At 45.8% G+C, this 23,784-nt stretch overlaps 2 protein-coding genes across 3 annotated transcripts in view; both read left to right on the top strand.

Moving 5' to 3' along the window:
• The first annotated feature begins 144 nt into the window (after positions 1-144).
• scp2b (sterol carrier protein 2b) lies at positions 145-8,541 on the top strand. The gene is made up of 5 exons (XM_069719708.1): positions 145-228; positions 1,301-1,391; positions 2,368-2,497; positions 2,721-2,800; positions 7,948-8,541. Exons 1-5 carry the CDS (start codon positions 206-208, stop codon positions 8,041-8,043), a joined length of 420 nt encoding a protein of 139 aa, XP_069575809.1. The 5' UTR covers positions 145-205; the 3' UTR covers positions 8,044-8,541.
• An 11,737-nt stretch (positions 8,542-20,278) lies between these two features.
• The window catches only part of podn (podocan), a 19,278-nt gene continuing 15,772 nt past the window's right edge, over positions 20,279-23,784 (top strand). The window contains exon 1 of one of the 2 annotated variants that reach the window (XM_069719700.1): positions 20,279-20,411. The gene's annotated coding sequence lies outside the window, so the exon portion shown is untranslated. Of the gene's footprint in view, positions 20,438-23,784 lie in introns of both variants that reach the window. The other variant, XM_069719699.1, reaches the window with a different exon arrangement.

The raw sequence follows: 23,784 nt of genomic DNA, 5'->3' as shown, positions 1-23,784 counted from the left end.
AAAGTTCTGGAGCGTGATGAGATGGAGGAAGAACATGTTTCCGGTTCGTGCTGACGGATGTTCAGCAGTGTTCAGGCTCGCTGGACTATCTGCCATCGACCCATCGGGTCTGAAGATCCGATAAAGACACAAGGAGGCGCCGCTCCGTCAGAGGCCCGCCGCACCGGAACCCGGAACACAGCTGCTTCTCCTCACGCGTACAGAAATGCCTGAAATAAACACACCGAGGTAAGCACATTGAAAACAGGCACGAGGGTTGTCTGCGACACGTTTTCACCCTCCGACATTAACATTACGTTAAGAGGTGACACGTCAATCAAACGGCTGCGCGAGCTCTGCGGATATTTACAAGGTTAGCGTGCTAAGCTGCGGTGCTCCTGCACGGTGACACGGTTTCCGTTCAACGATCCGGTCGGTGCAGTTGGCAGGTGCACCGGCCCGGTTCGGACGGGGACACCGGACTCCTGTCAGTGACCGGCTGCTCCGCCTCGGATCTCCGTAGACTGGACCTGATCGGACCTGATGTCAGGTCAACACGTGCAGGCTCAGTGTGGTCAGCTGGACCCTGAGCATCATCACCTCACCTTTACATACCAGACACGTTTTCTGAGATAAAATGACAATGTTGATTTGATTTACGAGTTTTAGACGACTTTATGTAGAGATTACATTGATTGCTGTTGATTAAGCGACGTAATTAAATAAAAGATTGAATGTTATAAGAGAAAAAAAGAAAGTGTCACAGATTAGATGAGTGACTGAAACATGAAAAACTCAGATCAGATCAAACAGCTGCACTGAAACCAGGTGAGCAACAGATATTGAACAGCAGGACCAGATGTCACCGAGTGAGTCAGGGATCAAAGTTACACCATTAGTTGACCACATGCTGTGACATCCTGTGTCCATTTCAAATTAAAAGCCTGTGTTTCAAATTAAAGCCCTGGAGTGTTTCATCCACTCTCCAGCCACACACCTCGGTACAGACGTACTCGTGAGCTCTCCTCAGAAGGGCCGGAGGGGATTCTTTCTCCAGAGCGCCTCATTTCACTGTTCTCCAGCTGGTTTTGTGACCTCCGGTTGTGCGTGCTGCAGTAACTGGTGACTTTAGTCTTCAACATCAACAGCGTGGTGAATCACAGTTTTATGCATGAAACCGACAAAGGTGAACACTGAGCTGTGGTGACTATGAGAGAGTAACTGCAGATCCAGAATGAATAAGTGAGTGTTTGTGTACTTCTTCCTGTCGTTGCTGACGTGACTGTCTTCCTGTCATGCGTGTGCCTTCCGTCATGTGAAGGATTGAAGCCGTGAACACCAGCGCCAGCGACGGACTGGAGGGCTTCAAGGCTCATGCTGTGTTCCAGGAAATCAACAAGAAGCTTCAGGAGGTGATAAACACCACTTACTTATGTCAAAATAACACAAACCAAATCTGTCTTTCAAAAGGACATGCAATAGTTTTAATTCATTTGTAGTATATTATTTTTCTTCTGTCTTCCACAGTGTTTTCTGGCCTTTGTCACGCGGCTACACAGTTCAGCCCCCAACTCTCATTTTAAAGTACAAAATAATATCGAGCTTATGTTGAGTCAATCAGACAAATGGTTTGTGCTCTAAACCTCCGTATATGAATGAGGTCACACAAAGGTAGCTGCTTAATAACCCAGCGTCCTCTGCAGCTCTCTGCATGGCCGTCCGTGTAATAAATGGGATTTGTCATCAATGAGGAAATCAGCAGGGGGGCCAACTAAGAGGCCTGGTTTAGTGCAGTATGTCAGGAAAATGATCTGACAAATAGACTTAAAAGTTGAGCTGCGGAGCTTATCTTGATCTGATCTGAGAGGATCTGTTGTCCCACTTTTGTATTTCCACATTAGTTCAATGTTGAGAGGGAAGCGAATGTCAGGCAGATTGATGCTCATAATGGAAACAGCTTTCTGTCTTTCTTTTGTCATTCGTCCGTCGCTGTATTCACTTCAACAACGTTACGCCTCCCTCTCTAGCTTTTCATGTGAACAAACCTGTTTGTCACCAGGACACATCGTGCTTGTCCTCCAAGCAGATGTCGTGATCTTCCTTGTGAAACATTTGTAAAACAGTTTTTAAGATGTGACCCCGTTTCCATAATCGTTGTGTAAAATGTAAATTAAAAACAGAATGCGATGATTTGCACATCACATAAACCCATATTTAACTTAAAAATAAGACGGCATATATTAAACGTTAAATCTGAGAAATGTTTATTTTGAATTTGATGCCAGGAACACATTCCTATAAAGGTTGTTCAGATCTCTGCTCTCTTTGCAGGAATTGGATGAAGTTGTACACTTTCCTTTTCTACTGTGTGTAAAATGCGTCTGACAGGAAGGGGAGCAGTTTGTGAAAAAGATTGGAGGAGTGTTCGCCTTCAAAGTGAAGGACGGCCCGGATGGACAGGAGGCCGTCTGGTTCGTGGACGTAAAGAACGGCAGAGGCTGCGTTCACAACGACACAGGTGAGCGACCCGAAGGCTTCCTGGTCCTCAAATCACATCGTAAATGCAGTTTAAAGTTCGAGGCCTGCACGCACTGTTTTTCTGCTTTATCTGTGTCCATGTATGAGACAGTTACATCGCTTTTGTTTTTCACTTGGTACATTTTAATACTTTCAAGTCGGTGAATAAAGAAGCTATAAGTTTGTATTTGTGAACTAACCGTGTCCGTCTCGCCGCCCTGCAGAGAAGAAAGCAGATTGCACCATCGCCATGTCGGACACAGATCTGTTGGCCCTGATGACAGGGAAGATGAACCCACAGACTGTGAGTATTCAACCCGGCGGTTCTGTAATCAGCTCTCAGGGCTGTTTTTCACTTCACTCTTACCATTTCACCGGGGAGATGTCAATCAGAGCCAGAAGGCAGCGGATCAGAAGAAATGAAGAGCTGCAGAGTTCTGAAGCAGAAGAAGTCTCTGATGGCTCGTTCACAGAGAACAGCTGCAGCCAATGACAGAAAACATCCTTCAAGAACCCCAAAAAACAACGAGTGCAGGTGTGAAAGTGTCACCACTCGAAGAAGACGTGGAGGATCATCTTCTGAGCAGCGAGAATTCAGCAAATAAACACCAAAGACCATCCAGACAGGAACCAAAGTGAAGGACAGACAGGAAGTGGCCGGGATCACAACCCATTCAAAGGAAGTCTGTGAGGGTGGATGTTGGGATTGGGCCAATGCCTTTTCTTCTTCTCCTCCGGGATTGTGGGTCAGAACATCCAGAGCAGCTTGGTGGCCCGCAGACGGCAGAATACCACCTGATGTAGTACAACATCCTGGTGCTTTTGGCATCCTATGTTTAACATACTATGTATCGGGACATACTAAATCTTTTTTTTAAATAGTCTGGTAGTATTGATGATGAAATGTCTTTATTGATGACGTAAGCAACACTTCAGTTACAGGTTCACGTGAAACAGAATATCTGTGACAAACATGAATACAAGTCCTGGAGGAGATTTCTCTTTTATTAAACTACTTCTGTCATCAGGTCATGAAAGGCTACGTCACCACACACTACTGAACAGGTGGAGGAGAATTATTAGCCAGCTGGATCTGCTTCTGACAGGATATGTGGATGGTGTCTGGGTGTCTCTAACGCTGAACACTCATGATCATGAACAGCTCTGCTGTGTAGAGTAAATAACCCTGTCTAGAAAACGGAGATACTGTCTCATACCTGACTCGGAAAACAAAGGGAACTGATTCAGGATCCAATATTCTGTCTGTAAACATGACACCGTGAAGCTCTGTTGCCCAACTGGCTGCCGTCTTCCTTCATGACCGAGCAGCAACCATCAGTGATGTCATCAACCATCAGTGATGTCATCAACCATCAGTGATGTCATCAACCATCAGTGATGTCATCGTTGGTTTGTGAACGTTATGAATCCTCCAGTTCAGATTCTGTCCGTCACCATCTTTGCTAGTTCGGAGCGGTTTGGAGCAGGAAGTGACCATATTTGGACGAGCTGGGGGAGGAGCCAGCAGTGGATCTGACCGATCTGATTGGAAACCTGACGATACTACGATGGTCGTATTTAATGGAACCAGAGTCCAACTACGAGGAGCGAAAATCAGATGGAAGAAGAGACCTCTGAGGAAGAAAGACAACGGGATCATGAACTCAGAAAACCTCCATGAGTGTATTACTGTGAGGAATCCAGCTGTGCAGCTACAATTTACGGATTTCTGTTGTCGTGAAGACGGTGTTTCATGTCCCCAAAACCAGCCGATAGAAAAAAGAGCAGCTGGGCTAAGCTTTGCATGGATCAGTAAAAGCTGTTTCAGCAGGTCAGAAACATGAATGTGCTGAATATGTGTCTGCAGCACCAACACATTAAACAGGACATCCTCAGCCTCACTCGGGCAAACAAACCAGGAAATCACTGAAGCTTTTTAAAAGATGGAGCTGCCTTTATAAATGAAGCTGAGGGAAGTACAACAGCAGTGAGATGGGCTGTTCGTACAGTTGAAACCAGAAGTTTACATACACTGTGCAAAAAGACACAAAACACTTTTTTTCTCACTGTCTGAAGTTAAATCAGACTAAACCTCTCCTGTTTCAGGGCCGTTAGGATTACCAACATTATTTAACTTTTGCTAAATGTCACAATAATGAGAAAGAGAATATTTTAGAGAATTTTTCATTACTTTCTTCAAGGTCAAAAGTTTACATCCAGTTCCTTAGTATTTAGTAGCGTTGCCTTTGAACTGCATGACTTGGGTCAAACGTTCTGGGTATCCTTCCACAAGCTTCTTACAGTACTCTGATGGAATTCTGGCCCATTCCTCCGGACAGAACTGGTGGAACTGAGTCAGGTTTGTTGGCCGCCTCGCTCGCACACGCCTTTTCAGATCTGCCCACAAATTTCCGATGGGATTCAGGTCAGGGCTTTGTGATGGCCACTCCAAGACATTGACTTTGTTGTCCTCAAGCCACTTTTTAACTATTTTGGCAGTCTGCTTCGGGTCATTGTCCATTTGGAAGACCCATTTGCGCCCAAGTTTTAGCTTCCTGGCTGATGTCCTGAGATGTTGCCTTAATATTTCCAGGTAATGTTCTTTCTTCATGATGCCGTCTATTTTATGAAGAGCTCCAGTTCCTGCTGCAGCAAAACAGCCCCACAACATGATGCTGCCACCTCCATGCTTCACAGTTGGGATGGTGTTTTCAGGTCTACAAGCTTCCCCCTTTTTCCTCCAAATGTAACGGTGGTCATCATGGCCAAACAGCTCCACTTTAGTTTCATCAGACCACAGGACATGTCTCCAGAAGTTAAGGTCTTTGTCTTGGTGTCTTTTTGCAAACTGTAATCTGGCTTTTTTATGTTTCTTTAGGAGTAATGGCTTCCTTCTTGCTGAGTAGCCTTTCAGCCCATGTCGGTGCAGGACTCGTTTTACTGTGGATAATGACACTTTCTTACCAGCTTCAGCCATCATCTTCACAAGGTCTTTAGCTTTTGTTCTGGGGTTGATTTGCACATGTCGGACCAAAACACGTTAATCTCTGGGACACAGAGCCCGTCTCCTTCCTGAGCGGTGTGATGGCTGGACATTCCCATGTTTATACTTGTGTATAATTGTTTGCACAGATGAACGTGGCCTTCAAGCATCTGGAAATTTCACCCAAGGATGAACCAGACTTGTGGAGCTCCATGATTCTCTCCCTGATTTCTTGGCTGATTTCTTTTGACTTTCCCATGATTTCAAACAAGGAAGCAGAGTGTTTGAGGTGTGGCCTTAAAATACATCCCCAGGTGTGCCTTCAATTAACTCACATGGTGTCAGTTAACCTATCAGGAGCTTCAAAAGCCATGACATCATCATCTGGGCTTGACCACGTTGTTTAAAGACATAGTACTTTTGGTGTATGTAAACTTTTGACCTCAAAGAAAGTAATATCAAATTCTCTAAAATATTCTCTTTCTCATTATTGTGACATTTAGCAAAAGTTAAATAATTATGGTAATCCTAACGGCCCTGAAACAGGAGAGGTTTAGTCTGATTTAACTTCAGACAGTGAGAAAAAAAGTGTTTTGTGTCTTTTTGCACAGTGTATGTAAACTTCTGGTTTCAACTGTATCTTATTATGGGATTTGTTGTTCAATTCAATTCAATTGTTAGTAAGAAAATAAATTGATATTAAATGATCGACTGCAACAAACCCCAAACACTCTGAATATATTGTTGTCACAGCAGGAAACATAAGCATAAACATTTTCTCCTTCTGTGTGCAAAAGTGTTTTCCAACTCTGAATTATACGGAGCAGAAGCAATGCATCATGGGAGCCCATCCAGGCTATTTGTACCAGAGGACTGTCATGTAAATTAAACTCCTCTGCTCATCAGTTCACAGCAGGAGTCTCCAACCTTTCTTCCTCCGAGAGCTCCTCATGTTTAGGAACATTTATTCACATAACTGAGCTCCACCCAAACCTGCTGAATCACCTTCTCTTATCTGAACAATAACAAACTGATACTCATTTTGTATTGTGTAACTTTGATCTCTCACTCACTGACAGAAACTCTTTATAGCTCCGCCCCCTATGTTGAGGTCCAGCTGAAAATATTGTATTTATGTTATTAACCCTAATTTCTGAGCAGCCGTTTGTTTGTTTCCAGCTCAGCGTGAGAGTGTGCTGTGTTTCTGTCCTCTGATCTCTGTGTCTCACTGTGGGCGGAGCTCCACCTCTGCTGTGTTTCTGTCCTCTGATCTCTGTGTCTCACTGTGGGCGGAGCTCTACCTCTGCTGTGTTTCTGTCCTCTGATCTCTGTGTCTCTCACTGTGGGCGGAGCTCCACCTCTGCTGTGTTTCTGTCCTCTGATCTCTGTGTCTCACTGTGGGCGGAGCTCCACCTCTGCTGTGTTTCTGTCCTCTGATCTCTGTGTGTGTCACTGTGGGCGGAGCTCCACCTCTGCTGTGTTTCTGTCCTCTGATCTCTGTGTCTCACTGTGGGCGGAGCTCCACCTCTGCTGTGTTTCTGTCCTCTGATCTCTGTGTGTGTCACTGTGGGCGGAACTCCACCTCTGCTGTGTTTCTGTCCTCTGATCTCTGTGTGTCTCACTGTGGGCGGAGCTCCACCTCTGCTGTGTTTCTGTCCTCTGATCTCTGTGTCTCACTGTGGGCGGAGCTCCACCTCTGCTGTGTTTCTGTCCTCTGATCCCTGTGTGTCTCACTGTGGGCGGAGCTCCACCTCTGCTGTGTTTCTGTCCTCTGATCTCTGTGTGTGTCACTGTGGGCGGAACTCCACCTCTGCTGCACTGACGTGGTGCGGAGCGACACAGGTGGAGGGAGGAGGGGAGATCGTCCACTCGTTAATCCATCGCTTTGATAGCATTGTTTTCTTATGAAGGTTAAAAAAATAAAAAAATAAATAAAAAAAGGCTGAAATGGATCGCCAAATATACTTAACATCTGTCATTATACCTGGGCGGCCCGCCAAAGTAAGACTGTTCAGGAAACACTGCGTATTGTTTGAGCCCTCTACGGTGTTCAAACTGCTCTTCTGGAGTTCAGAACGATGAGGGAGGCAGAGATGGTTTCATTTAGTCTGTTTCTGTCATGAACTTCCATGAAAAGCTTTCATGGTCCTTCTGAGAACAGAACCAATATTTAAAAGATTCCTGTTCCCTCTAAAGTGCTTAAATAATTACATCCATCGACTGATTTACCTTCAGTCTTCCGGTCCAACAGCCATCTCGCCACTCCAGTGTGTTTGTGCCCTGCAGTTTCCTGACATTTCATAAGCTGTTGTTGCTGTTGGCCCACTTTCCCCCGGGTTGAGTTAATCTGTCGTGGTTACTCTTAAAACCAGCAGCGTGCACTTCCCCTCCAACACCGACACAACCGCTCCTCAGACTACAAACTGTCTGGATAATGTTATTTTTTTCTGTTCCCACTTTCTGATCAGGCATTCTTCCAGGGCAAGCTGAAGATCACAGGGAACATGGGCCTGGCCATGAAGCTCCAGAACCTGCAGCTGACACCCGGAAAAGCCAAGCTGTAGATGAAGAAGGCTGAGCTGACTCAACACTGAGTAAAACCACAGAGACGTTAACGGTCTGGTTTCAGATCAACGTTAAAGGTCTTCTCTCTGTCCTGAACCACTTTCACTCTGTGAGCTCACTGAGCGGCCGGGGATTAGTCAGCAGCCTTGCCGTCCTAACTGAAGAACCAATGGACAGATAATTAATCCTCTAATGGAGTCCCTGCCTGCAGGTCGTCCTCATTCTGTCAGTCCAATAGAGTAGAGACAGGTGCTCCTTTTTTGTGATACTAATTCAGTTCTAGTCCAGTTTTCAACAACCTAAATGAAATCTTTCTTTGAGTGCATCATGTCTGGAAATGTTGAGCAGATTGATGTCATGGACACCAGTCGAAGTGCCTCCTCGTCTCAGATGAAGTTGTTTTTTTTTGCCAGTGACTGGCCACCGCCGATCTAACACGGGGTTGTAATTTCTGTATGACTCTAAAAGATTTCTACTAAATAAATTTGTGGTCTTGACTTGAGTCCGTGTTCATGAAGCAGTCGTCACTAATCTTATTGCAGACATAAAAACTCAACAGTTTATCTGTGAACTAAAACTTGATGATCAAACAGTTATGTTGAGTTTGTGGTTGTTAAAACGGAAACGCTGGCAAAGCTTCAGTGTTCATTCAGTGGAAAAAGGGAAGATGTAAAAGTTTCCTCCTGCACGGTTCAGTGGTCCCTTTTCAGGTCCGAGTGGTGTGACCCTCCAAAATAAAAGCCCTCTGTTCAGATGTACTTTGATGTGCCTATCAGGCTGGCCTGGTCTCTGTTCACCTCTTAGAGGACCTCGTGCTTTCCCAGCACCGGAGCGACTTGCTTCCAGACTGCCACGCTGTAGTTTTTCCTTTGAACATGGAGGAGACGGGCTGGAAGGCAAATCTGTTAACTAGCTCTGACCCAGATTCCACTGCAGCTTTGGCTCGGCTCCTGGAGTTTTCTGGGTCTGACTGTGTAGTCACACTGGGCTCATTTCATTGGTCAATAGTGACTTCAGTCTCATGTCTTTATTCTGCAATGAAGCGCTCGGATATGATGAGAAATGCTGGATTTTGATCTTCAATATTCTGATCTGCACGTGAAACAACATTGCAGCTCAATTCAGGAACTCAATTTAAAAATTCCCAGTAAATGAAGGGATGAAAAACAGGAATTCATGTTTTTTTTTGTTATCATTGCAGTGATAATCTAGTCGGGTATGTCCAGACCCAAATTAACTTCCTGAATATACAGAATGGGTCTAGGTACGCTGTGGAGGGAATAATCTAACTGCGTACATTAACTCCACCACCACTGCAACTACATTTAGATAAAAACACTTGACTTTGACATCATTGCAATGAATCACAGACACTGGTCTCTGATTGGTCTGCTCACTAATGTGAGCAGGGTTAGACTAATCACAGTGAAGAAAACAGAAGCAGTGATCAACAGTCTGCGACTCAACAGTCGCTCCACGGTCACAATGATAAACACAAATCCATCCAACCTTCTTAATATTTGAATAATTTCTCTGAAATAAATAAATGTTTTGAGTAGAAACTGCTGACGACATTACTGCACAAAGTAAATCTTCCCAAACAAAAACCTGCTTCATCAACACAAAAAACTCCTCATTTACAGCCAGGATGGTTCGTCTACCTTTAATCACAACAAACTGCAGGAAGGTGGACCGGAGACAACGGCAAAACCGGAAGTGACCAGGTTTATAGGAAATGTGATGTCATCATGAGACTCAGGCTGCCAGTTGAGTCTTTGTTCAATTGCATTTATTCTAAGAGCATTTAAAGCAGCAGTTGTAGCCCTCGTTTTCTACATCACAGCCAGAGTCTGTTTGTAAAGCTACATCACTTTTAGGACTTTTTTGAAACTTTATACCCAGAAAACTCAGAAAATGAAAAAAAATGATTAGACCTAGATATTTCTTTGATGGGTGGGGGGAAAAAATAAATAAATAAAATCCAATTTTGATTGCAACAGTCACAAAAAAAACCCCTTCTTTTTAAAATACTCAAGTCTTTCAACTTTGTGGAAATGCAACAGTAAATCAGTGGAGTGCTAAGTAACATTTAGTATGCTACAACACTTGCATTACACCCATTATTATCACAGCAACAATTCAGATTGTACAGACAAGTACTTTCCTGGAAAATAGTGATCTGTTGTGTGTTGGTATTCAAAGTGTGCTCAATGCACAGCAGGATCTTGTACAATAATGGGCTTGATTGAAAATATGAGGTTGTGGTATTGTCTGTTCAGTTCTTTGGAGCTCAATGCAGGTGAGCGATTACAGAGTTCAAATGGCTCAGTTAAGTCTTCAGGAAGAAGGTGGGCTGGCTGGCACGATAGTAAGTACTGCAGCAGGCAGAGAACAGAACTGGATCAACAACTAGAAGCAAAGCAACGAGAAACAAACCTACAACTAGTGATGTTACGAGGTGTGCCGACGCTTCGAAGCGTGTGTCGCGTAACGGAGGGGGCGTTTCCTCGAAGCGTGTGTCGAGGCTTGCTTCATTTAGGGGAGGAGCCAAAAATGATGACGTCAGAAGCCTCGCTGCCGGCTGTACCACGTGACTGCTTCGGGAAGTGGTTCAGGTGTTGCCGGGAGGTTTGACAGCAATATAAACCTCTCAGGCTCCATTCAAAATGTGGGTTGTTGGTGGAGAGTTGAGGTCAGTTGAGAGTTTGGATAGTTTGGAGAGTTTAGAGAGAGAGAGAGAGAGAGAGAGCGATAGTTTGGAGATTTAGGGGAGTGAGGAGAGAAGGAGGTGATAAGATGGAGCCAGCTGGGAAGAGGAGGATTTCCCCTGCGTGGGAACACTTTGATTTGATAACTCCTAATAAGGTAAATCTAACTCTATTTCAGACACATTAGGTTTGCTTATCAAGAACTGTATTTTTCACAGTCTCTTATTTTATTCAAAGGTGAGGTGTTTATTGTGCTCCAAGGAGTTGGGGTACAATAACAACACCTCATCCATGCTGAGGCGTTACCGTTCCTTTGCATGACAATAAGGAGGAAACTGGAGCTTCACCCAGCCAAGGTAAGTCATTACAATATTACAAATGCACCATCACAATTTTTCCCTGTTCACTTTTGTTTATTGTGCAAATAAAGACAGATAACAGACACTGTATTTATTCTCTTTTAACCAGCCACCAGAAAACAAGAGCTGGATGAAGCCCTCGTCTCCATGATAGTGAAGGACACACAGCCCTTCAGTATTGTGGATGATGTTGGATTCAGGGCATTTGTGTCCAAACTGGATCCTAATTATGTCCTCCCTACAAGGCAGGTATGTATGGGTGCATGCATGAAACAAATGAGTACTTTATTGTGTCTCACAGTTCAGCACTATATATTTTTTCCTTTAGGCTCTGAAGGCCATGGTGGAGGCCAAGTATGAGTCAGCTAAGGAGAAGGAGAAGGCTAAAGTGGAAAAGGTGGCTGCTGTTAGCCTTACTTCTGACATGTGGACATCCACAAAACCAAAAACTGTTGAGAAACTGTTATTTCTGAATAAAAATGAATAAAATGTCCCCTGTCCTGTACATCATTGTCCAAGTTACACAAGCATATTCAGTCCCCTCTTCCTAGTTCCACAAGCACTTCCACTGTCCTCTGCCTGCTTAAGCTCATGCCATTTTCCTAAAGTGACAGAAAAACATGATTACACAACCTGCCATATCATATGATACTACCATTTTGGGAAAATTTACACACACAGAATACATTCAAAAGATATTTTATTATGCACATATGTGATAATTTATGTACAGAAATGATTTGGTCATACATTTTTGTAATTCATAGTCATTCCCAACAGCCATAACAGACACAAAAATTCAATGCATCACATTATGTGGTTCAGATACAGCTGCCTGTGATTATACACTTGGCCAGTAGGTGGTTTCGTGTGTACATGAAGCTTCGAGTAATGAACCCTTTCTCGAACCAATTGGCTGAAGTGGTTCGATGCCTCATGAGGCTTCATCTCACCATCACTACCTACAATGAGGCGCTACAGCGTGGTACCAGGCGAGCTGACGAAACGGACTGACGAGGATGGAGTGCAGGACCGGGGTTGATATACTGCCAGGCAATGATTAGGGGAATTGGACGCAGCTGCGCCAGCCGAACAGGCGAGCGGTGGTAGGAGGTGTCTGGAGGGCAGTGGAAGTATCCACACCCTCCAGACGCAGACCAGAACACAGAGCACATGACGAACCACTACAAACACAGGGAATGACAGACACACGAGAAAAAGACGATCGGGGAAAACAGGGAAAGACGGATCCTGACTTTATCTGTTTCAAAATGTTGTTTTGTATGTTTTTAAAAACCCAGGGGTTTCTTTGGAACAAGCAGAAAACAATCCACTGGAGAAACTAAAAATACATGAATAAATTAAAACTGCAAGCAGTGATGTACGGGCCCTCGCACTCCCGCGTGCCGCCTCCCCGAAGCCGTCTCCCCGACGTGCACCGTGCGAGGGACCGCGTATCCCCGCTTAAGGTTGCTATTTTTGTCTCGTTTCCTGTCTCCAGCAGGTGGCGGTGGCGAGGCGTTTGGCCACGCCCACTCGCAAAACACATATCAGATGTATCGTCTCACCACACCAGATGTATGTGACACGTTTCATGAGGTTTCAAGCATCCTTTGACCTTAAACATCAACTTCCTGTGTCACGGCGAGACATCCAACTTTGCCGCATCGTCACGGCGACGCCCATTGACAAAGTCGAACGAATGTCTCAGTATATCATCAACTACATGTTTATGTTATTGTGACCCGACTTTACGTTCATGTGATCAACCAGCTTGACGTAGAATGTGAAAGTATGAAAGTGTAATTTCCAGTGGCCAACAGGGGGCGCTATGACTATGCGCAAATATTACCCCACAGGGGTCTTCAGGGTGGGGCTGTTATCATACCTGTGATGTTTGGAGAAGATTGGTCCATGTACATAAGATTTAAAGCAACTCGTAGTTTCATGGCGAGACACTCAAAATGGCCACCACGCTACGGGCACACACATCGATGAAAATGAATTATTTATACAACTTTTAATCCCAAACATGTTTTCTATCCATAGAACCTAAATTCAAGTCGGTCGGACCAAATCCCTCGGAGGAGTTCGACAAAGTACAACGTGTCAGAATCGCCCAAAATGGCGACTAAATTCAAAATGGTGGACTTCCTGTCGAGTTGACGTAACGGTGCAATGTAACTTTTTTGTGCGTCTAGGTGTGATACACGTGTCCACCGGATTTTGTGAATTTAGGTAAATGTGGCCGCCGGGGCATCTCTTTAGGGGGCGCTATCGAGCCATTTGGCCACGCCCACTCGCGACTCCACTAGAATACGAAATTCTACAAATGTGTATCCACTTTCATGAGTTTTTGAATATGATAAAGCCTCCAAAAAGGCAAATCACTTTATGTAAGAATAAGAACGACCAAGAAGAACGACTAAGAAGAACGACTAAGAACATTTTTACGAAAAACAATAGGGCTTTCGCCGATGCTCGGTGCTCGGGCCTTAATTAAGTTTCTCTTCATGCAACAAAGCAGTGAAAACAGGATCTCCAAGATTATAATATATCTGATTGTGGTGGCGGGGTGTGGTTAGCTCAGCTGCAGTGGGTAGAGAGTGGGAGGAGTGGTTCAGGGAACGGTGCCGGAAGGTGTAATGAGCACAGCTGAGCCAAATATGAACTGATGAGCACAGCTGAGCAGGATGTGGACTGATGAGCTCTCCCCTATAAAGGGAGCAGGGAGAAGGAGGAGGAGGAGGAAGTGGTTGCACGAGTACATTGGTGTATGGGCCGGGCAAATAAAAGCATTTTACACCTGAACGTACGACTGAGTGTCATCTGTGTCCAGGAGAGACCCTGGTAGCACCAACATTGCTACAGTGGCACCCAACGTGGTGGCATGGACACAGGTGAACAGCAGAGCGGAATGCCGATGCAGCCAATCGTCGTGTTAGGGCAGATGCTGGGCGGGATCGCGGTGATGCAGTGCGATCAGGCGGAGGTGAACCGCCAGCTCCTGGACGCGTTGCAGGCCCAAGCCGAGCGACAGACTCGCGCCTGGGAACAGCTAGCGGCCCGGCCGGCGGCGGCCCCACCAGCTCCAGGACCGATCTCCTTCACCGGGGTGGCCATGCACAAGATGACGCCGGCGGATGACGTACAGGCCTTTATGGACATGGTCGAGTTGATGGCGGAAGCGTGTGCCTGGCCGGCGGCGGAGTGGGCGGTGCGACTCCTGCCTCTCCTGACGGGAGGCGCAGACAGCGGCTCTGAGGCTGCCTCCCGGGTCCAGACGACAGTACACGGACATGAAAAGAGTCATTATGGACCGGCTGGGCCTGTCCCCGGAGGACCACAGGAGGAGCTTCCGGGAGTCTAGGCTGGGGCCCAGGGACCGGCCATTCGCCTTCGCTCAGCGAATGAGGGACTCGGCGACTAGATGGCTGCAGCCGGAGAGCGCCGGAGGGGCGCCGGTGATGGTGGACAAGATCGTGGGGGAGCAGTTCACGGAGGGACTGCTGGCCAGGACAGTGGCATGTGTCCGCTGCCACCATCCGGCGATGCTAGAGGCCGCCATCACCCTTGCTGAGGACCACCTCGTGGTTTATCCCAGCGGGCAGGGGGATGGCGGTCGGCCGCCAGCTGCAGCCCGACCGATTCCTGCGCCGCGGAGGAGGATCCAGCAACCGGGGGTGGCTCAGGCCCTGCCAGCTCCACGGGCATTAACAACCCCCAGGTTCACCTATCCCACGGTTCCGGCCGGCCCCGGCACACTTCCCAACCTGCAGGGGGTTCCTCAACCGCCAGGGCAAGAGTGTTGGAGGTGTGGGCGGCCCGGACACTGCTGGAGGGAGTGTCCGTTAATGGAGGCGGGACAGACGGTTCGGGTTGCCGGCCCTCCAACACCCTCCCCCGGTCCAGGAGCAACGTATCGCGTTCCGGTAAGGATCCAGGGGGGTACACATCAGGCGATGGTGGATTTGGGCTGCATGCAGTCGCTGATCCACCAGAGCCTGGTTCGGCCCGGGGCATTGGTGGAGGCATCGTGGGTAAGAATTAAGTGTGTGCATGGGGATGTTCACGATTATCCGGTGGTGGCTGTAGAAATTAGATATGGGGGGAAAAAACATAAAGTGAAGGCTGCGGTTAGCTCCCGCCTTATGCACCCCCTAATCTTGGGGACAGATTGGCCCGGGTTTCATAAATTAATGGGGCAGTGTACGGGGGTGCGTTCACGACCGGCAGGGACATGCGGGATGTGTGCTGCGCTCAGCGGTGACGCGAGGTTGTCCGACGCTGCAGAGGGAGGGGGAACCAGCGGAGACTCCTGTGGAGACTCCACTGGTTCCCGAATTCCGCTCCATGGAGGATTTTCCACTTGAGCAGTCTCAGGACAATACTCTACGCTTCGCCTTTGACCAAGTGATAAGAATTGATGATCAGCTGGTGCGCCCTGACGCAGCGCTGTCATATCCGCACTTCGCATTGATTAGGGACAGACTGTATAGAGTGAGTCGTTACACTCAAACAGGTCAAGAAAACACCCAGTTGTTGGTGCCAAAAAACCATCGGGAAATGATTTTCCAGGCGGCTCACTATAACCCGATGGCTGGCCACATGGGATATGATAAAACTCTGGACTGGATAATGGCCAAGTTTTACTATCCGGGGGGATGTGCGCTGCTGATGTGCATCTTGCCCGGAGTGTCAGCTGGTAAACCAGCCGGCCATTCCGAAGGCGCCTTTACATCCTCTACCCTTGATGGAGGTCCCATTTGAATGTATTGGCATGGACCTCATCGAGCCATTCCACCGGAGTGCTCGCGGATATCGCTTTGTATTAGTTCTGGTGGATTACGCAACACAATATCCCGAGACAGTGCCATTGCGCAGCATTTCGGCAAAGAGTGTTGCGCAGGCTCTGTTTCAGGTCATCTCCTGAGTTGGAATCCCGAAAGAGATTCTGACTAACCAGGGCACCCAGTTCATGTCACGAACACTGAGAGAACTTTATGGATTACTGGGCATAAAGTCTATTCGGACCAGTGTTTATCACCCACAGACTGACGGTCTTGTGGAGCGTCTGAATAAGACTTTAAAGTCCATGATTCGTAAATTTATACACGACGATGGACGTAATTGGGATAAATGGTTTGATCCTCTGTTGTTTGCAGTGCGGGAGGTTCCCCAGGCCTCGATGGGATTTTCTCCCTTTGAACTGCTGTTTGGCAGAAAACCACGAGGGGTGCTCGACCTGCTTAAGGAAAACTGGGAGGAAGGTCCGAGCTCCAGCAAAAGTGAAATTCAATACGTCCTGGACCTGCGAGCAAAACTCCACACACCGGGTCAGATGTCACGGGAGAATTTGCTCCAGGCCCAGGAACGTCAACAACGGCTGTACAACAGAGGGGCCAAGCTGAGGCAATTCACACCGGGAGAAAAGGTACTTGTATTGCTTCCTTCTTCCAGCTCAAAACTCCTCGCCAAGTGGTAAGGGCCCTTTGTGGTCACACGGCGAGTAAGGGACGTCGACTATGAGGTGGTGCGGTCTGACAGGGGCGGAGCTACACAGCTCTACCACCTCAACCTCTTAAAAGCATGGAGAGAGGCGTAGTCTGTTTCTCTAGTGTCCGTGGTATCTGAGAGGAGCTGGGGCCAGAGGTTCCAAAGTCCACCAATCCTGCCTCACTCCCTTTCAACGCCCATCTCTCCGGGACCCAGAGAACAGACGTTGCCCAGTTGCAGAAGCAGTTTGCTGACGTGTTCTCCCTCCTGCCAGGAACCTCATAGTGTACAACATTGAGACGTCTCCAGGCGTGACGGTGTGGTCGCGACCCTACAGGCTACCTGAACACAAGAGGAAAATTGGATGCTGCGTCCGCACGCTGCATATGCTGCTGCCTACCTGGATGATGTCATCATCCACAGCACCACCTGGGCGGAGCATGTGCAGCGGGAGTCCCTGAGGTAGGCTGGGCTCATTGCCAACCCAGGGAAGTGTGCAGTTGGACAGAGGGAGGTACGGTGTCTGGGGTACCACTTGGGCGGTGGGCAGGTGCGCCCTCAGGTGGACAAGACTGCTGCTAAAAAGAGGTGAGGCGGTTTTTGGGGCTGGCGGGGTATTACAGACGGTTTATCCCGGGCTTCGTGGAACTGACCAGCCCCTTGACCGACCTGACCCAGAAAGGTGCCTCGGATCCGGTCCAGTGGACGGAGCAGTGCCAGCGGGCGATTGAGAAGGTAAAACAGGCTCTCTGTGGGGAACCACTTCTCCACACCCCTAACTTCTCTCTCCCCTTTACTCTGCAGACTGATGCGTCGAACAGAGGGCTGCGGGGGGTGGACCGCCCTGTTGTGTACATCAGCCGGAAGTTATCGGAGAGGGAGGCCAGGTACAGCACAGTGGAGAAGGAGTGCCTGGCCATCGGGTGGGCGGTCGACTCCCTGCGGTACTACCTGCTGGGACGCTCATTCACCCTCTGTTCGGACCACGCTCCGCTCCAGTGGCTCCACCACATGAAGGATACCAACGCTCGGATCACTCGGTGGTATCTGGCGTCACAGCCTTTTAACTTCAAGGTGATCCATAGGCCGGGGGCGCAGATGACTGTGGCCGACTTCCTCTCCCGCTCTCAGGGGAGGGAGGGGGAGTAGGTTAGGCCGGATGGCTCCTGGGCCTAAGTCGGGCAGTGGGGGTATGTGGTGGCGGGGTGTGGTTAGCTCAGCTGCAGGGGGTAGAGAGTGAGAGGAGTGGTTCAGGGAACGGTGCCGGCCAGGTGTAATGAGCACAACTGAGCCGAATACAGACTGATGAGTACAGCTGAGCGGGATGTGAACTGATGAGCTCTCCCCTATAAAGGGAGCAGGGAGAAGGAGGAGGAGGAGGAAGTGGTTGCACGAGTACATTGGTGTATGGGCCGGGCAAATAAAAGCATTTTACACATGAAAGTACGGCTGAGCGTGTCATCTGTGTCCAGGAGAGACCCCGGTAGCACCAACCTTGCTACAGTGATAAATGTTACGTGATGTAATGAATGTCACACTTTTAGAATTATGAAGAGGGTTTGATGGTGATGACTGAGAGCAGCACACATTCCAGACACACTCTGGTTGACTTTACGTGGTTTTGTTGAACACTTTTAAATGAGCACTGCCCTTTAACGGACTCACTGGAAAATATTTCGTACAAGTAAAATAATTAAATTAGTTTATGAGAATGCAGATGGTACCTCGACTGTGTGCAAAAAGAGCAGCAAGTATCCAGCTGTAACTGATAAACACAACATCACACTGAGTGTTTCTGACAGGGTCCGTGTTTCAGCACTGCAGGGGCAACAATAGAGTTATGTAATCAGGGTTTTACTTAATGCAGATCAGAGGTGCCAAGATTCCTCACTGATCTTTATAACAACACACACGGTCCCTGCTGCTCTGTGCAGTGTCCTGGAGAATGACAAGAACCATAACCTGCAGCCTGTTATACAATGGATCTGTTGTAAGACCATTGATCTGAGAACGTTGTCTGAGCATGTTCCACTGAAACAGTGGAAATTTCTTGAAAACCTGTCGCAGCGACCAGAGCGCCTCTGAAAGGATAACTGCCTGCCAAATAATCTGATGAGTAATAACAAGAGTGTGGAGCAGAGTGTTTACTCCAGTTTCAGGAAGGGAATCAAGGCTCCAGCCCCAGACCTGTCTCCATTGCTCAGCCTGAAAACAGCAGCTCAGCAGGAATGTGATCAGTGAGACTCCCAAAACCACATCAGACCGACCCGAACTGCAAGAGAGCCAGTTCAGTCCAAGTATTCATCACTCTCCTCATTCTGGTCTACAGTGCATGGCTGCTGCTCCAGCTTGAAATGTTAAACTTTAAAAAAAATAGATATACATATATGATTTCCAAATTTTGATTTGTCATAACCCCGGACAGTTTTCCACTTCACCTCAGTCCATCTTCAATGATCTCGGTCCAGAGAAGGCAGCGGTGTTTCTGGATCATGTTTCTATCTGGTTTCTTCTTTGGAGAGTTTGAACAGTATTTGTGGACGCAGCGATGAACTGTGTTCACAGACGATGGTTTTCACAAGTGTTCCTGAGCCCATGCAGTGATTTCCACTCCAGAATAGTGTGTTTTTAATGCAGTGCTGCCTGAGGGCCCGAAGATCACCACCATCCAATATTGGTTTCCATCCTTGTCCCTTGTGTTCAGAGATTTCTCCAGATTCTCTGAATCTTTTAATGATATTATGAACCGTAGACGATGAAATCCTCTAATTCTTTGTAGTTTTACGTTGAGGAACATTATTCTTAGATTGTTGCACTATTTTCCAACACAGTCTTTCAGAGTGGTGAACCTCTCCCCATCTTCACTACTGAGAGACTCCGCCTCTCTGAAATCATCTTTTTATACCCAATCCTGTTACTGATCTGTTGCCACGGTAACATCATTAGTTGTCAGATGTCCCACCAGGGGATTTAATTTCTCTTTTGTTGCCCCTGTTGACCAGAAACAATTGTTGTCATAAAGATGAGAATTGAGGCGTGTAGTTGCTAACACACAAACTGTCTTTCAACAGAAGCAGAAGGAAGAAATGAGATGTTAAAGTAAAAACATTGAAGCAAATATATATTTTTTGGTGATGAAATGTAGGTTTAGCAAATTGTGCTAATTCATTATAATAATACCAAATGTCTACACACTTGTCTGTAGTGGAAGGTGGGAAAAAAAAAATCCAATCCAGAAACACGTGGGACATTAGATCATATCCTGCCGCCCCTTCTTGGCAGCTACTCTCCCACTTTATAATTTATTTTTGGACTCATCAGTCTGCTTCCAAATGCAAGTGATCTCAGAGCGAGTTGTTGTGAACAAATGGAGACACAGATAAGGTTTTTATAGCTATTTAGCATCTCTTCTCAATAATGTGCTGTACACTGTTTAAGAGTCAGTGTTCCCCGAGAACAAACTGTGTTTAGGCATGATTTAGTGGAACCCAGAGGAAGATGTACCAAAAGTAATCACAACAAAAACTTATTTAAGATGGAAAGCGGAGCTGCAGTTCTCTGAGGAGAAAAAAAAAAGATACTTGGGGTGAAAATCGAGTAAAAACAAGGAAAGAATTCCTGTTTTTGGCTTCCTGTCAGGTCAGAGCTGTCTCTCCTTCTCACTCCCTTCCTCTTCACCCTCGCCTGCCTTTCCTCCTCTTAACTTTCCCTCTCCCACTTCTCTCTCACATCTGGAGGGTGTCTGCTGCGGGACTCCTCGCCTGCTATGGGACAGCCTGTGTTTGGACTGGACGTCAAACTTCGGTGCGTTTTAGCGTTGTTGGAAAGAGGTAAAGTAGAGTAGTTGACCAGAATGTTGCTTTTGCAGACTTTCATTCGGCATGTGTGTTTCAGACAGATGCATGTTACAGTGAAGTGAAGTCACTTTTAATGCTCAGCTGAGAAAGAGCGAGAAAACAGGAGGATGACTTTTAAACTGCTCAGCATCTCTTCTTTCAAACACTTCTCACTTTGATTCTCTCTACGGTAAGAAGAGAGTGTTGTTGACTTTGCGGTGGCTTTAATCTCCTCTCTGATGTTGTTATTCTGCTCGGGGTCAGCCTTGTCCAGTAAATGCTCACTGTGGGCGGATGCTTGCTGCTCTGCGGACATGCTCTTGTTTTCCTCCTGTAGTCGTTGCGTTGGGACGAGCAGAAAAGGCTCCCTGATGGATGGCTGTTAGATGTTTGCCTTGAGAGTTGCCTTGAGTGTTTTCTATCAACATCAGTGGAGATGATTAGAGGGCTTTTTCTTGGCTTCACCAAAACAAAAGCTTCACATCAACACTGCTGACCTTGTGCTCATCAGACGATTGGAAACGTCTCCATTTATATTATTTTATTAAATCTTTAATTTCATCCAATTGTAAATTTTTGTGAATGCTTGTGTGTGAAATTAGAGAAGAGATCAAGCTGTGATGGTACAGGGATGCATTAGTGCACATGGTATGGGTAGCTTGAACATCTGGAAGGAAGCATTAATGCTGAATGATATATTCAGGTTTTGGAGCAACATATGCTGCCATCCAGACAACGTCTCTTTCAGGGAAGGTCTTGTTTATTTCAGCAGAACAACGTCCAACCACATTCTGCACGTATTCCAACAGCATGGTTCTCTGGTAGAAGAGTCCGTTGATAAACAGACCTCCTGCAGTCCACACCTGTCAATCATTGAAAACATCTGGAGCATCAGGACATGAACAATACAACTAAGGAGACCCTGAACTGTTGAGCAGCTGAAATCCTCTATCAGGCAAGAATGGGACCACATTTCACTTTCAAAACTTCAGAAACTGGTCTCCTCAGGTCCCCAATGTTTCCAGAGTGTTGTTAAAATAAGAGGTGATGCAGCTCAGTGGTGAACATGATCCTGGAACAACTTTATAGAGACGTGTTGCTGACAACAGATTCAAAAAGAGCAGATATTTATATATTTATAAAATAATCAGATTTCTCAGTTTCAACATTTAACATGTTGTCTTTGGTCTATTTGCAATTAAATGTGTGTTTAAAGGATTTGCAAATCATCACATTCTGTTTTTAATTACATTTTACACAGTGTCCCAACTTTTTAGGGAAAAGGGGTCGTACCAGCAGATCCAGAGCTGTAAAATAACGAAGCTATTTGAGCTCTGAACGGTGCTAAAGTTAAAATACACCCAATCAGCTCCCCAGGAGCAGTAAGAACTGATGATAAATATTATCCAGTCACTGGAGCTCGACCCTCTAATACTAGTAGTATTCCAGTACAAATTTCCAACTTGTGAAGCCAGAACATTTCTCAGCAGCGCACATGCTGCTGGAAAATGTTACGGTTCAGCTGCTGTGGCCACAGCTCGGGAAAAAAATGAGGTCAGCTGGCAAGTTGTAGCTAAATTCTGTGTTTCCTTATTGTCAGACTAAAAAACATGTAAAAATCCTGTTTCATGGAAAACTACAGGGAGCTCTCACTTTTTACCCCCATAGATACACCGTTTCCTCAGATCTCTACAGGGGAGGTGGAGAATAAACTGGCCTTTACTGTGCAAGATAAGGCAGTATAAACATGAAAATGGTCAGTCTGCACTGAGAAATATTAATGCATTTAGAAAAATATAATTTTCTGACATCTATAAAAAACATTTTGTTAAATTCAACAAAAGACAAAACATATATTTTGTGTTTTGTTATCAATGCTGTGCTCTGAAAAGGATACAAACAACATAACTTTGATATGGCTTAATCTGCCCCATAGAATGTGTTTTTCTAGTATTTGAAAAACACCCATGCATTTTAGGGTTGAAGATGGTTTTAGGTGGTGACCCAGCAATTTAACATTTTCATACTTTTGGAACACTTCCCATAAAAAGTTAAAACTGAAGCAGCAGAGGGCATAGAAGTATCTGAATTTTTATCTCCAGTGATACAATTTCCCAAACCTATCAATCCTACATTTTGCATAATGCCACTCCAAACTAGTATACCCACCTGTTTGATAGATGCCTACACCTTTAAATTCCACCGAGTTTCATGACAATCCATCCAACTGTTATGAAGACATTTCACCAAAAACAGCCAAATCAACTTTCGTCATGAAATCTGAAAGCAATGTCACCCAACAGTTGTTGAGATATTCCAGTCTGGACCAAAGTGGTGCTGTGACATACCAACACTGTTATCCTGACATCTGCTGTCAGGCTAAGATGCTCGGGGAGCACCTTCATTTCCATTGCAATATTTTCTAGAAGCCTGGTTAAGCAAACGTGCACACAGATTTCTCGCCTGTTTTTATACCACTTCATCTCTTTGAGGTTTTGTATCTTCCAGAGCCTCCTCAGACATTATCCAGATGTTCCTACAGTCTGAGGAGTCCTCCTCCTGACTCATAACTGGATTTAAAGGTCCAAAATCTATACAATGACCCATTAAAGTAACTGTGTACACTGTGTACATAACTTCTGTGCTGCTGAACTTGCTGCTGGTATTTTGAACCTTAACTCCCAAGTAAATCAGTCACTCGGGAGGAATATCCTCACAGATCTTTGCTATTTCTCGAGCCTTCGCTGCCTCGTTAGGATGGAGAGCTATATGTGCTCACAGACTGTAATGACCTTTTGGAAGAGCTCATTATATTATTTCCCCCCCATTTTAAACATATGTCAACATTTTCAATAAGTAGTGAGAGCCAGACAGAGTCCTTCTGCTTTAGTTCAGTTATCTGATTAAAACACTGTAAAAAAAAGAAAAGAAAGGTTGAGAAAAATTCAAACAAATATGGCAACCAGCTGCAAAGCTTTTTAGAGTTAACTCAACGAAGGGGTGAAGTTGAAGTAACAAAACATTTTAAGTTAAAAGGTTCTATCAACAAAAACTAAAGTGCTGTTAATGTTATTTTTTATCAATTTCTTAAACACAAAGTTTATTATATACAATATTTAATAATTGAAGTATTCTTAACTTCAGCATGAGTTGATCGTAATAGTAATCTTAAATTAGACCAAGTAAAGATATTACTTTGGTTAAACATCTCAACCCAAGTTGACAACACATTATCTGTTGTTGAGTAAACTCAAAAAGTTGTTGCAGCCGGTTTCTATATATATATATATATATATATATATATATATATATACACATATATATATATATATATATATATA

Source organism: Brachyistius frenatus, unplaced genomic scaffold (genome assembly GCF_029030835.1).
Source record: "Brachyistius frenatus isolate BFR_SWC_R1_liver_20210118 unplaced genomic scaffold, ASM2903083v1 Contig_221, whole genome shotgun sequence".
In the NCBI taxonomy this organism is placed as follows: Eukaryota; Metazoa; Chordata; class Actinopteri; family Embiotocidae; genus Brachyistius; species Brachyistius frenatus.
Note: the sequence above shows the minus strand (reverse complement) of the source record. Positions and strands in the feature narration are given on the sequence as shown.